General features: G+C 38.3%; 1 protein-coding gene across 1 annotated transcript; it reads left to right on the forward strand.

Annotated features, from left to right (window-relative positions):
- The first annotated feature begins 609 nt into the window (after nt 1-609).
- vamp3 (vesicle-associated membrane protein 3 (cellubrevin)) lies at nt 610-10,978 on the forward strand. The gene is made up of 5 exons (XM_062415874.1): nt 610-702; nt 7,197-7,275; nt 8,453-8,611; nt 8,870-8,921; nt 9,328-10,978. Coding segments are annotated over exons 1-5 (309 nt in total). The 5' UTR covers nt 610-700; the 3' UTR covers nt 9,345-10,978.
- The last annotated feature ends 1,522 nt before the right edge of the window (nt 10,979-12,500 follow it).

Consider the following 12,500-nt stretch of genomic DNA (forward strand, 5'->3'; position numbering starts at 1 on the left):
AGACCAGTGAAATGAATGAAGGGTGACAATACAAAGACTTGATGCGTTACTCGTCTATTTTCATTGCTATCGTAAAATCTTTCTCTATTTTAAAGTATGAACTCTTTCTTTAATGTTATAATATGATGCTATGCGTTAATAATTGTAGCTATTTACAGACGGGCGGAAAGATACTGCCTCTTTAATGCTGCCTTCAAATACTTACCGTGAACTCTACCTTTTAAAGACTTATATACTCTAATAAAACAATGCACCAGATAATATGGGTCAGTTTATTATATTTTATTTGGGAACTTAAAATGCCCACTTTCGGAGTATATTTTAAAAAAAAAAATTGCAAATTACTGTATTTAAGTTTACTTATTTGTATCACACATTTCATACAGTATTTGTGACTCAGGGCGCTATACAAGAATATATATAAGATATTTTTAAAAGATTACATTTAATACGCGTTAATAGATTTTTAAAAAAAAAAGAACGTTAAGATTCTTTACAAATAATTAAAAAACATTTTTAAAAATATATATGTACCTAGTATCTATGATATATGTTGCCGATAACTCACTTTTCCTTTTTCCCATAGCGACGTGAAGGCAGCATAACAACCGACAGCAGTAACTGTTACGGCTTGACACATTAGCATTAGCTTACATACAAGAAACAGCGGCGGTGTCGATTGAGGAGCTTTCATCTCACAATGTAAGTCTACAATGTTAATACCAACGTTTTATTTTATTTTAAAAGACAAAAGTTGCTCGGTCAGTGTTGTTTGATGCATGCGACCTTCCGGGTAGTTTGGTGAAATTGGATCACAGCAACGCCCAAAACTTTGCTGCTATTAGCATGCAACAAGTGCTCGAGCTAGCTGCAACGTAGCAGCGTTAAATTAGAGTTGGCTAACTTCCTCTAAAACAAACTTTTACTGTGCTTTATTGCCAGTTAAGTAGATAATTGCAGTAAAGAAAACACACATGGAAGGCTTGTCCAATGAACTGTGTTGAGAAGCTAACTTCACTTTGTGTTAGTTGACCTAGGCTCTAACTACGTGTTTAGCCTCACTCATCAATACAAGCTGACCGTATGGCGTCGTTTAATTAGCTTTGGTTGTACATAGTGCAACCTGTTAACTGTAAATCACTACAATCTAATTATTCAAACTAATTACAAGTAATGGTAACATGTCAACTTGAAACAGGAAATGTTTGGAGGGCCCATATAGCCGTCGTAGTTTTTAAAAAAACTAAATAAGTAGGTAGGAAAGTGGTGCGAGTTGGACTAGATGATATTTTACTTTCATTAGTCATCGCCGAGCTTTAGTCACGTTGCAATAGAAACACATAAGCTTATTTCTAATTTCTTGTAACACTCCCCTTGTTTATCCACTCCTAGTTACCTTCCCCATTAATTAATCTTTTCCCACACCCTACACAGGAAGTCAAAGTGCTCAGCTGCAAACAAAGAACTGCAGAGAGACCTGTAAAACGTCCATAATTGTATAGGAATGATTTGGGCAATATTAATCTTTGCAGACGATAGTTCCAGTCAGAGCTGTAATAATACGTGGATTAATCAAATGCCAACTATTAAATTAATTGCTCAATAAAAAAAGCCCAAATTGTTGACTGCTGGTCAGGACAAAACAAGACATCTGAGGACGTCAACTTGAGCTTTGGGAAAGAGTGATCGCCCTTTTGTACCATTTTCTGGACCAAACAACTAATCTATTAATTGAGAAAACAATCAATGGACTAATCGATAGTTGCAGCCCTAGTTCCATGTAGAAAACATGCATGAAGTCTTGTAACCAGTCTGTAAGTTATAACTCATAGGGAGGTATTCAGAGCTGAGCTATTAACTTCTAGGCTCAGTCAGTGTGAAATACAGTACAGTCACAGCACACGATACACAACACATGATCTCAACCAGCCAATATTGCATGGTTGACAAGACTTTCTTCACTTCTGCAATGCCATAGAAGAACTACGGGTTGAGAAAAATTAATATATATAAGCTTTTTTCTTCTCCTTCTTCTTTGGGATTGATTGATAAATAAGTGGTAATTTGTACAGTAGAAGAACGCGTAGACTGTGTTGTCACAGTTAAGTTGATGCAGCATGAAGAATGGATAAATGACATGAGGCCACCATAACGCCGTCACAGACCTATGCATTACGGACTTTCATGAACAAATAATATCAAACATATGAATAAAATTAACTCCTAAAATGCAGTTTGTTGTGAAATTGCTGTGACTTTAACCTGTTTTACATCTGTTTACACATCTTACAATGATGGGGTTTTAAGAGATGTTAGACTTAACTAAAAAGTGAAACCCTGACATAGTCATGGTGAGATACATATTAAGTGAAAATGAACCTTATCAAAATTAACCATTTTTGTGTTTCCTGAAAATCAAGTCAATTTATTTTAAATGGAGAAATTCAAAAGAGGTCTTAATCTAAATGTAGTAACTTTGCAGTTGCATCAACTAACAAGCATCACTGTGACTGAAGTGGCTTTACACAGTGGACATTTCAACATGTAAATGCAGGAAAAAGTGTAATTCTTTACAAAACTGATGATTGCAGTCCATTTAAGGCAGTTTTAGGGCCCTGCCGTTGTGTAAACTGGCTCACTTCACACAGCGTACAAATATAATGGAGTCTTTATATTATTAATGCATTATTAAATATATCTACACATTTTCTGTTGTGACCTAAGTCCGAATCCTTTTAAATCCTTTGAGTCTTATTAGTTTTCAACATTTGCCAACAGCTTAAGACTAAAATAACTTAGAGCTGTTGAATCGCCTTGTGTTTGCTGAGTATGCAGCGCTATTAAGATGATCAGATTAAATTGGTGATGTGATACGACTCAAAGTTCAATTGGGAGATCTGTAAAGTGCTGCAAGGTGATAATAGTTGGATCATTTCTCTAGGGAAGAATTGCCACTCTGCCTCTCCCCGTTGAACTACAAAAACACACCGCCTGCTCTCAGTGGTGTTATGTAGCGATGTGGCTTTTCACTCACAATCAATCTGTGGCTGAATACAGACACATCAACCAGAGAACAGAAACACTGCTTTATTTTAGTCGTTACAGGATGAATTTTAATTGGCTACCGCTGATGTAATCTGCTGCCAGTGATGTCCATCATTTAACAAGTGAGAGTGACGGTCACTGTTAATTGGTTACACCTTTCTGCTTCAACATGTCTCCACAGCATCATTATTAAAAACAAATGATGGTGAACTCATCCCGGTTTAGTCTTTTTTGTTCAACCACAGAAACGATCAATTCAAAGCAAACCTTGTTTTTCAAAGCTAAAAATAAGGCCTTTTATTATAATGGTCATGGCAATAAAAATGGCCATTATTTAGCTGTAACCACTATGTTGTTGTCCAGTAATGTGAAACATCTGTGAAGTCCAACAGATACACGCAGCATGATGATATCCAACATACTGACAATGTCTCAAAAGATAAAATTCTTCACTTCAGCCAACTGAGCTGATGTTAGATTGACAGAGCGATGGTACGGTCTGTCGTTTCTCATCATTTTAAATCTCTGAGACTTTAAAGCGCTCTGAAAGGCTGAAAACAGTCATTAGACATGCTGACGGTAACAGAGAGATTCACACTGCTGTGACCTGCTGATGTCAGCCGTCTTTGCTCCACAGATACAGCAGGAAGCTAGCTGCTAACGGCCTCCTTGAGATGATCTAATGCTGTCAGTGAAGTAATTTACCTAGAATAAGACTCTCTGTAACTCAGTCTTATGGCGCTTTTCCACTACACAGTTCCAGCACGACTCACCTCGCCTCGGTTTTTTTTGCGTTTCCACCACGGAAAGTACCTGGTACCTGGTACTTTTTTAGTACCTGCTCTGGTGAGGTTCCAAGCGAGCCAAGCCGATACTAAATGTGACATCACCAGACTACCGGCCACTGATTGGTCAGAAGAGTTGTCACTGGAAGAGTCATGAGCCGTTCCACACAAGAATCAAACCCGGCATTTTGAAATACCGGCAACAGCGTTACAGCCATACGGCTCAATTTTCTTGCTTAATGTGTGACAAAAAGCCACATACAGCAGCAAGTACACTACTGTCTGTGTGCAGCCGGAGAAACAAAGCTATGAGCTGAAAGCAGCAGATCGAATGCAAATTTATGTGTAATCTCTCACATTATGGAGTAGGGATGTCCCGATCCAGCTTTTTGCACTTCCGATCCGATACCGATATTGTAGCTTTTAGCATAGGCCGATACCGATACCGGCCGATCCAAGCATGTATTAAAGATTAAAGATATTTACTTATTTTGTTGTTATACTCATGTTGAAAAGAGTTTTACTCGTAAGAACAACTAGCCAACTTAATTAGGTTAGTTTGAATAATCCACAATGGTTGGTAATGAGAAGCTGACCTGTTTATTCTTAACAGGGTTAAATAAACACAAAATAGACAAAATAATAAATAGTCAATTAACCACACAAACTGAATTGGCATCAGTGCTCTGCTCTTGAACAACAAGAGTGTAAACCAAGGCTTAAAAAGCCATCAGTGCAAACAATATTGCAAACTGTATTAAAAAAGCAAAACACACAAAAAAGCTGAGTAGAAAATAAATAGTGGGATGCTGGACAGGTCGCTAGGTGTGCTGAAAAACGCGGACCGGATTTGGGGGGGAAAGCTGAAAAAAAACTGGAATGGATTACCTACAGCGGTGCGCTGGAAAACACGGACCGGAGTTTTGAAAACAAACTGGATCGGGAGCCGGATCGGGATTTTCCCGTGCAGGCCGATCCGATATTGATATGCATTTTTTGCTAATATCGGCGGCCGATCCGATCCAAATATCGGATCGGGACATCCCTATTATGGAGTCATTTGATCATATGTTAATAACTCATTGTTTCATATAATCAAAGCACCTGAATCTGAGCCCAGCCTTTAAAATCTAGCAGCAGAGCGCACCCACACCTCTGGACCTGCTGCTCTGGTCCAACCTGTGTCACTAAATGTCAAGAGCGTGACAAGCAGCAGCAGATCCAGAAAGGTCTTCATCTACAGTCTGGTGTCTGTGCCATCTGCAGGAAATGTGTGATTGTTTCATCTTTTTTTTTTAACATGTTGGTTCATGTGGTTTTAAGGCTTTTTAGCTCTCAGCTCCACCTGAATGCTAACATAAAAACATTCACTCTAACAACCAGTGAATGTTTTATACCTCAAAACCAAAATGTGGATGAAACTTGCAGCTGTTGTACTTGTCACCCACCTAGTCACCATTGTTTAGTTTTAGTGTTTGACTTCCTTTTGGGAGGATTTACGTAATGGATTGTTTTTGTTCAGGAAATGAAGTGGGGTTAGCCTTAGTAGCATCCATCAGTGCAGTTTCCACTGTGATGTGTTTAAACCTGGACTATTAGATGTAAATAAGTGTGTGGTATCTAAACTGTAGATATAAACATAGATGTACTTTAAAAGGGGATGTCAGCTTCAGGTGCATTTAAAATGCTGACAGATGTTTATACACTCGGGCTTGAGTCTCTCCGACACTCTGCCCAACAAACACAGAATTTTTTAAAACAATATTGATATTTGGAAGTTTAAAAAAAAAACCTAAATCGATAAATCAGCCGACAAATTTCTAATAACATTAACAATCAATGTTGATATGGATCCAGAACATTTTTCTTTTCCTAAATTGTGATCCATACTGAGCGGGATAGTTATAAAATCAGCTTGACTTTGCTCTCTGGTGACAAACTATGAAACTGTGACACTGTTTCTAAATAATCTCATCCCTAGTTCATCATTTCTGTGCTGCAGGTTTTTGTTGTTGTTGCACACTGACCTCTTTTACTTAGTCACACACCTGCAAAATCCTCACAGTTTGTTGTAAGCCCATCCTCCACCGTTGTTGTTGTGCATGATGAATGAGGTCACTGCAGTGTAATGCTGCCCCACGTCAGAGGGTGGCAGCAGATAACCATGTAAACTGGGCTGCTGGGGCAACTGATGCATATCAAACATAAGTATCCTTAATAAATAATATATATATATATATATATATTTATATATATATATATATATATATATATATATATATAAATATATATATATAAATATATATATATATATATATATACACAGATATGTAATCTTAGTGCTTGTGTCCTTGTTTTGAATGGTCACCTTAGGTTGTAAAAGAACAAACTGAAGAGTTAGAGCATGACGTTAAGTATAAACTGCACAGCTGTTCATTTCTCCTTATGTGTTTTTAACCCAGCCCTCTGTTGTCGGCTAGTTGACCGTCATCAAGCTTTGAAAGGAAGCATTAATCCTGCAGTGAGTCCTGGAGCAGCCACGTTCAGTGTGTTGTCGTGTTGCAATCGATCGTCTATTGTCATATTTGTCATGTAAAGCTAAACAGAATTCACTTTCCATGCAAAAACAAAAGATAACAGGAAATATTTTAAAAATGTAAAAATCAAACAAACTATTACTTAGATGGGTTGCAGGGGAAAGAGTTAATCACTTTAGTTGTACCGCAGTGGAACCCTGCTCACAACTGTGTGACACTGATTTTCAGGTCTAAGTGTATAAGGTAGTTAAACCAGCTCCACCTCCAGCAGCTACAGCAGTAACATGCCACTCACACACTGATGCTTCAGTATCATGGAGGAATTGGGCCTTGGACATTAGGATTCATTTAGTGACAAATGACAAAAACAGGAAAAAAACAACTACTGACGATTCAGACTGAAGACACTGCTGTCTGCTTTAGAGCGACTGCTTGGCATTTTATAGGATTCAGTTCTGCAGGTTGAAGATAAGACCGTTGTTTCAGTTTCAGTTTTACGACTCCTTTAAATTAATTTTATGATGTCACCGGTGTGTATTCGTCGCTTCATTTGTTTGATTTTGATCGCAGCAGCTTTGACTGTGATTTGACACTTTGGACATTTGGACAGCTGTGAGATGGACCAGAGGCTGTAGTGTGATGACAATATCACACTACAGCCTCTGTGTTATTTTGTGATTGTGGTCGTTTGATGGTTTTGTCTTATTGAGCGTCACAAACAGTTTGTATAATGGTAGCATGTGTCTCAACATTATTGATGGTGACTGAGATGCATAATAATAATGTTACAGACACTCATGTCTGCTCTAAACTCTCATTATTTCACCAGGTCAGCCACCGGTCCAGAAGGTTCGGGCGCAGCGTCAAGCAACAGGCGCTTGCAGCATACGCAGGCTCAGGTGGATGAGGTATGATGCTTTTAATGCTTATTACTGATCTACGAGCTCCAGTTAAAGCCTGAAACGTACCTTTTTCTACATTTGTAATAATCAAAATCAATGTCTACATGACCATTAAGAATACACAGATTTTGAAAGCATTTTAAATCATTTTAAAGTAAGCTCCTTCCTAATAAACCATTAAATTTGGCCCCATGTCAAAGTGGATTACTGTGTCATTTTAATCAAGGGGTGTCTAAAACATCTCTCTAGTCTACCTATCCTCATGTACATAATTTGCCTCACCTAACCCTTATTATTGAACCCCACTCGCTCACTGTCCTCAGTCACACTGTGTGACTCCCTCGTTCCTTGATGTGTGTCTCGAGACTTGCGTAACCTTTGGCAGCGCTGGCATGAATCACCACGATGTGGAAACGCTTTACCTCCACATGTCAGTGCCCATGCCAGAGAACATTCGGTCAAAGCCGTTTCGTCTCCAGATTTTAAAAATGATATTCACCACCCTGTCAACGGGGCCACGAGGAAGAAATGGCTGCCAAATCTCACTCCTCCCGTGGTCTCACCCTTAATCCTCCTTTGCCGTACTTCCTCTCTTTCTCAGTTGTGGCCCTCTCGAGATTGGCCCCGCCTACACAGAACTTTAACCGTAGCGTGTCACACAAAGCCTCCGATTGGCTGCCTGAAGTTTATGTAATACCTGTCTCCATGGTTATGTAAGACATGCATGGGCCTACACACTCCTCTCCACCCTGCTGCTCTGTCTGAGAGGCGGGGCAGTAGAGGGGTTTTTGGATCAGTGGAACATATGGGTTATGTGTATCCTCTGATACTATGTACGCACACACATGTCTGACTGGAGGTGAACTCTATTATTTAGCTCACGTGTTTACTGTATAGAGTATATATTCTTTAACTTTTATGTTTGCTCCTCCCTGACTGATGGCTCTGTTAGGTAAATACTGGTGATTTAGACCTTAAAACACTGACATCAGTATGCTATAGTATATATTTTGTACTGTTCTGTATTATTTATGAAAGATATGGTTATGTAATCTCTGACTCAGAAAATGTATCTTTGTAGCAGCATTGTATTGATCATGAATGAGTTTTGCTCTACTTTCAGATATAGTACTTGAAGGGACATGTGATTAAAAAGTGATGACGTCTGTCTGTGTGTGAGTAGGTGGTGGATATAATGCGTGTCAATGTGGACAAAGTGCTGGAACGAGACCAGAAGCTGTCTGAACTGGATGACAGAGCAGACGCACTGCAGGCTGGAGCCTCCCAGTTCGAGACCAGTGCTGCTAAACTGAAAAGAAAGTACTGGTGGAAGAACTGCAAGGTGCCTAAACACAGTTTGGTTCAAAAAAACACTCCCCCCTCCCCACTTAAAATGAAAATATGTAACAGCTCTAACTGATTTTAAGTGACCTTTATTCAAACTAGCTCTAACCAGCCTGAGTTAGATTGTTTGATTATAATTCAGTTCAGTGTACATTTATCACTAACCCTAACCCTATTGATAAACAAAAAGCAACAGACATTTTGGCTCCAGTAACGATGGTTGCACTGACTGTGCGATACCTTTTGTCCTTTGCAGATGTGGGCCATTCTGATAGCTGTCATAGTGATCATCATCATCATCATTATTAGTGAGTATCAAGCCTGTGGTTAGTGAAGCTCGTGATGTGAGCTTTGCTTTTTGTAAAATTTTGTATGAATTTTGTGTTGCTTCAGGTAATTTTAAGGATTTTTTAGGTTTTTAGTGAGTTACTGCTCAAAATTAATGTGAAGTGTAATTACTTCCAGTTTGATATAGATTGTTGTTGATGATATCTCTACACAGTACCAGTCTAAAGTTTGGACACACTTTCTCATTAAAGGATGTGGAAAAATGTGTCCAAACTGTTGACTGGTACTGTCTGTTGATTCATCATATATTGAGCTTAGAGGTACTTTTGTGATTTTCATTTCTGTACTTTACCTGGTAAAACAATATGTTTATTTAAGTCTGTTGTTTAAAGGTATTCATAAAGTTTTTACCAACTTTATTCCCAGTTTGGAGTTACTCTTAAAACAGCAACAAGAAGAGGAGGAGTGGAGGAAACAATGAAGAAGAGGAGTGTAGCAATGTGCATAATTAATGTCTCAGAGGAAGAGGTCACATGATTGCTGGCTACTGAGCTCCACAACATTTTTCCCCTCCTGTGGGGGGTTTCTTCATTCCTTGTCCTGGATTGCCCTATGTGTGTGTGTGTGTGTGTGAGTGCATGTGCGTGTTTGCTTGCACATGTACATGATTTGCCATAATACCATAGTTTTACCCAGCATTACTACACCATACCACGCATTGACCTTGTATTGGAGTGCCATGCCACATACCAAAGAAACCGGACACGTACATATAGAAACAGGTTGTTAATTAAACTCACACTCGACTAAATCAGCCTCTCAGGATGGTGTCAAGGGGGAAATAAGCAGCCAAGGCTCCAGCCAATCCAAAATTAAAAATAATGAATGATGGATTGTATGACAAAGCATACACACATTGTCCGACCTCAGGACTAGAAGTGAAGAATATTGTTGTAAACTCTCCTCAACTTATACTTTCTTTTTTTATGTTTTATTAATAGCCATTGAATTCTGTGTGCCAAGCTAAGAGACGACGTGCCTTTGAAAATCTTCAGCTTTTGGGTTTTCTTGTAACAGTAATCCTGCATATTATCGAAGAGATACTCCTTTCCAACACACATTTTTTCCACAACATTTTTACTCTTCAGAGTGTAACACCAATGTTTTGGATTTTGCTCTTCATTTAAAAAAAATTGCTCATCTGTTATTTTTCAAATGGTTACAGTTGACAAGGGGATGTTGGGACCCGATGCCTTATTTTATTTATGCACACGCTTGATTGCTGATAGACAGCTCTGTTTAACACATTCGATTTTTGTTTAATAAAGAGGAATTTCATTGGTCACCTGACAACAAAGAGGCTTACCAGGAACACACTGTTGCGCTAGATGATATTTTCATGTCCATCTTACTCTCAGGTAGGATTTAGTATACAGTATAAGCTAGTAGGAGCTTATGTTTAAGTGCCTTTAGGCTAAGACCAACAATCTCACAGCATGTCAAACTGCCACCATATTTAAAAAACACAAAAAGTGATACACTGGGTCTACGAAGTGGTGAATTATCACCACTATCTAATCAGGTGCTCTCCAGGATGTGCCAGAAAGTTTGTCCTTGTGACATATTCAAGCACAAAAAAGAAAGGAAATATAGTTTTAGACAGATGCCTTAATGGGGTTCTCCATTGGAGAACTGCCAAAAATACAGCCACACCTTATTGGTCATATATACCAGCCAGTTTAAGAGTTGTGCCTTTTGAATGATCTGACTTTCCAAACAGATACTGAGTTGCTTGCTTTATTCAGCTGAATTCATTAAACTTTAATTAAGTCTTCTGAATAGTCACACTGATGTCCCATCTGATCAATACAAATGCTTATGTGTGCTATTTTAGTTTTATTATCCTTTAATAGTAGCTTGTTTTGTTTTGTTTTTTGCAAATTATTATATGTAGAACTAATCTTAGGGGGTGTTATGTTTTTTTTGTGATTGTGCTCATTGCCTCCCAGCATCATGGGTGTTGGGAGTGTGGAAAAAACTTTATTGGGCAATGACAGTATGAGATGTACTATGTCAACACTGAATGATTGCATACCCTGCTGTGTTTTTTGGGATTACTTTGTCCTTGTACATTAATGTCACTCTTTCTGGAATTTCTTATTTTCTTTGATTACTGCAAGCTAACAGTTATTTGTTATTTGGCCTTAATGCATGTATGATACTATCACTTGCTATGGTAATGAAATCAAACACTAACACAAATATGGACCCTTTATACATTTTTATGTTATATATATATATATGTAGTTAAAATGTAGCCATTTGGGAAATTGTCAAATGTTTTCAAAGGCCACCGAAAATTATTTTACAAGTCAGCCTTTTATCACAGATGTGTGGAGTTATCATCATCCTCTGCTGTCTACACCAGAAATGTGAGACTCTGTAACTTCCACACCTTCCTTATGTCTACCTACTGGAGGTGCTTTGGAAATAAGTGCAATTATTCTCTTTTCCCCAAATGCCTATTGCTTGAATAAAACAGACTGAATTTAAATCCCAGTGCCCAGAGTGAGTGTTTGTATCTGATCTCTAACAGAATAAATGTCAACTGAACAGAGTCTTTCAGTCGCACAGACAGTACTGGTCCTAATCATTCTTGAGTCTTGAGTCTGATAACGCCTAAACCAGGGAAATCATCTGGTGTTTCATCCACACTGCAGAGCTGGTCTCTGGCTACCAGCTCACTCACTGACACTTTTTAAGATTGTAACATTAGTAATTGCAAGTTGTTTTCACTGCATTTCAGTGCTTGGACAAAAGTGTCGTATAGTTAACTTTTACAAACACCACTTGTTTACCTCAGTAGCTTTATCCTGTGAACCCGAGACCTAGTTATTTACCAACCCCCAAGAGACCTAATCCTTACAAACTCTACAACAGTACTACTGAACAAAAAAAATCATTTTCTTAGCTATGATTATGTTGAGCTTTATGCTGAAGGCATTTGTAAAATTCCGAGTGCTAGATTGACCCTCAAGGATTTCCTGGGTCCAAAACCTTTGAATCTGCCCACTCAACTAAGTCGAGTTGATGATACCAGGCAAATTCTTTTTTTGAGGGGGGGGTGGGCATCTAGTGTAAAAATGAGTGTCGGGACCTTATTGACCTCCACTCCCTTTATTATCTACACTGTGCATTATGAATGTGTTAGTAACTTGTTTGTGGTTACTTGATTGAGCAGGTATTAATGTGAGAATATTTACAGTATGAGCACAAAATAAACTGAATTAATAAATATGATAATAATATAATATAATATATTTTTTATCAGTTAAACACCCCCTACACCCCAGCCCACCCAACCCAAAAAAGACTAGAGTTACTTTATGGCCCCTCCACAAGATGGAGTTTTCTCTATTATATAATAACCACGCAAAACAAACTAACATTACCACAGAGAACCTTGAGCCCTACAGTATTTGACCACTTTGCCCAGCTAGTACTTGAGCTTCTCGTACACTTTTCATTAGTCCATTTCTAATACATGATATAAAAACAGTTTTTTCTATAGAACATCATTTTAGTCCAAATTCAAGAAA

This window comes from Scomber scombrus, chromosome 3 (genome assembly GCF_963691925.1).
Source record: "Scomber scombrus chromosome 3, fScoSco1.1, whole genome shotgun sequence".
Taxonomy (NCBI): domain Eukaryota; kingdom Metazoa; phylum Chordata; class Actinopteri; order Scombriformes; family Scombridae; genus Scomber; species Scomber scombrus.

Bases quoted from the DNA above. Each gene is read 5' to 3' on its own strand.
- vamp3 (XM_062415874.1), top strand. The intron at 7,276-8,452 runs GTATGATGCTTT...GTGTGTGAGTAG, and splicing joins CGCAGGCTCAGGTGGATGAG to GTGGTGGATATAATGCGTGT. The intron at 8,612-8,869 runs GTGCCTAAACAC...TGTCCTTTGCAG, and splicing joins ACTGGTGGAAGAACTGCAAG to ATGTGGGCCATTCTGATAGC.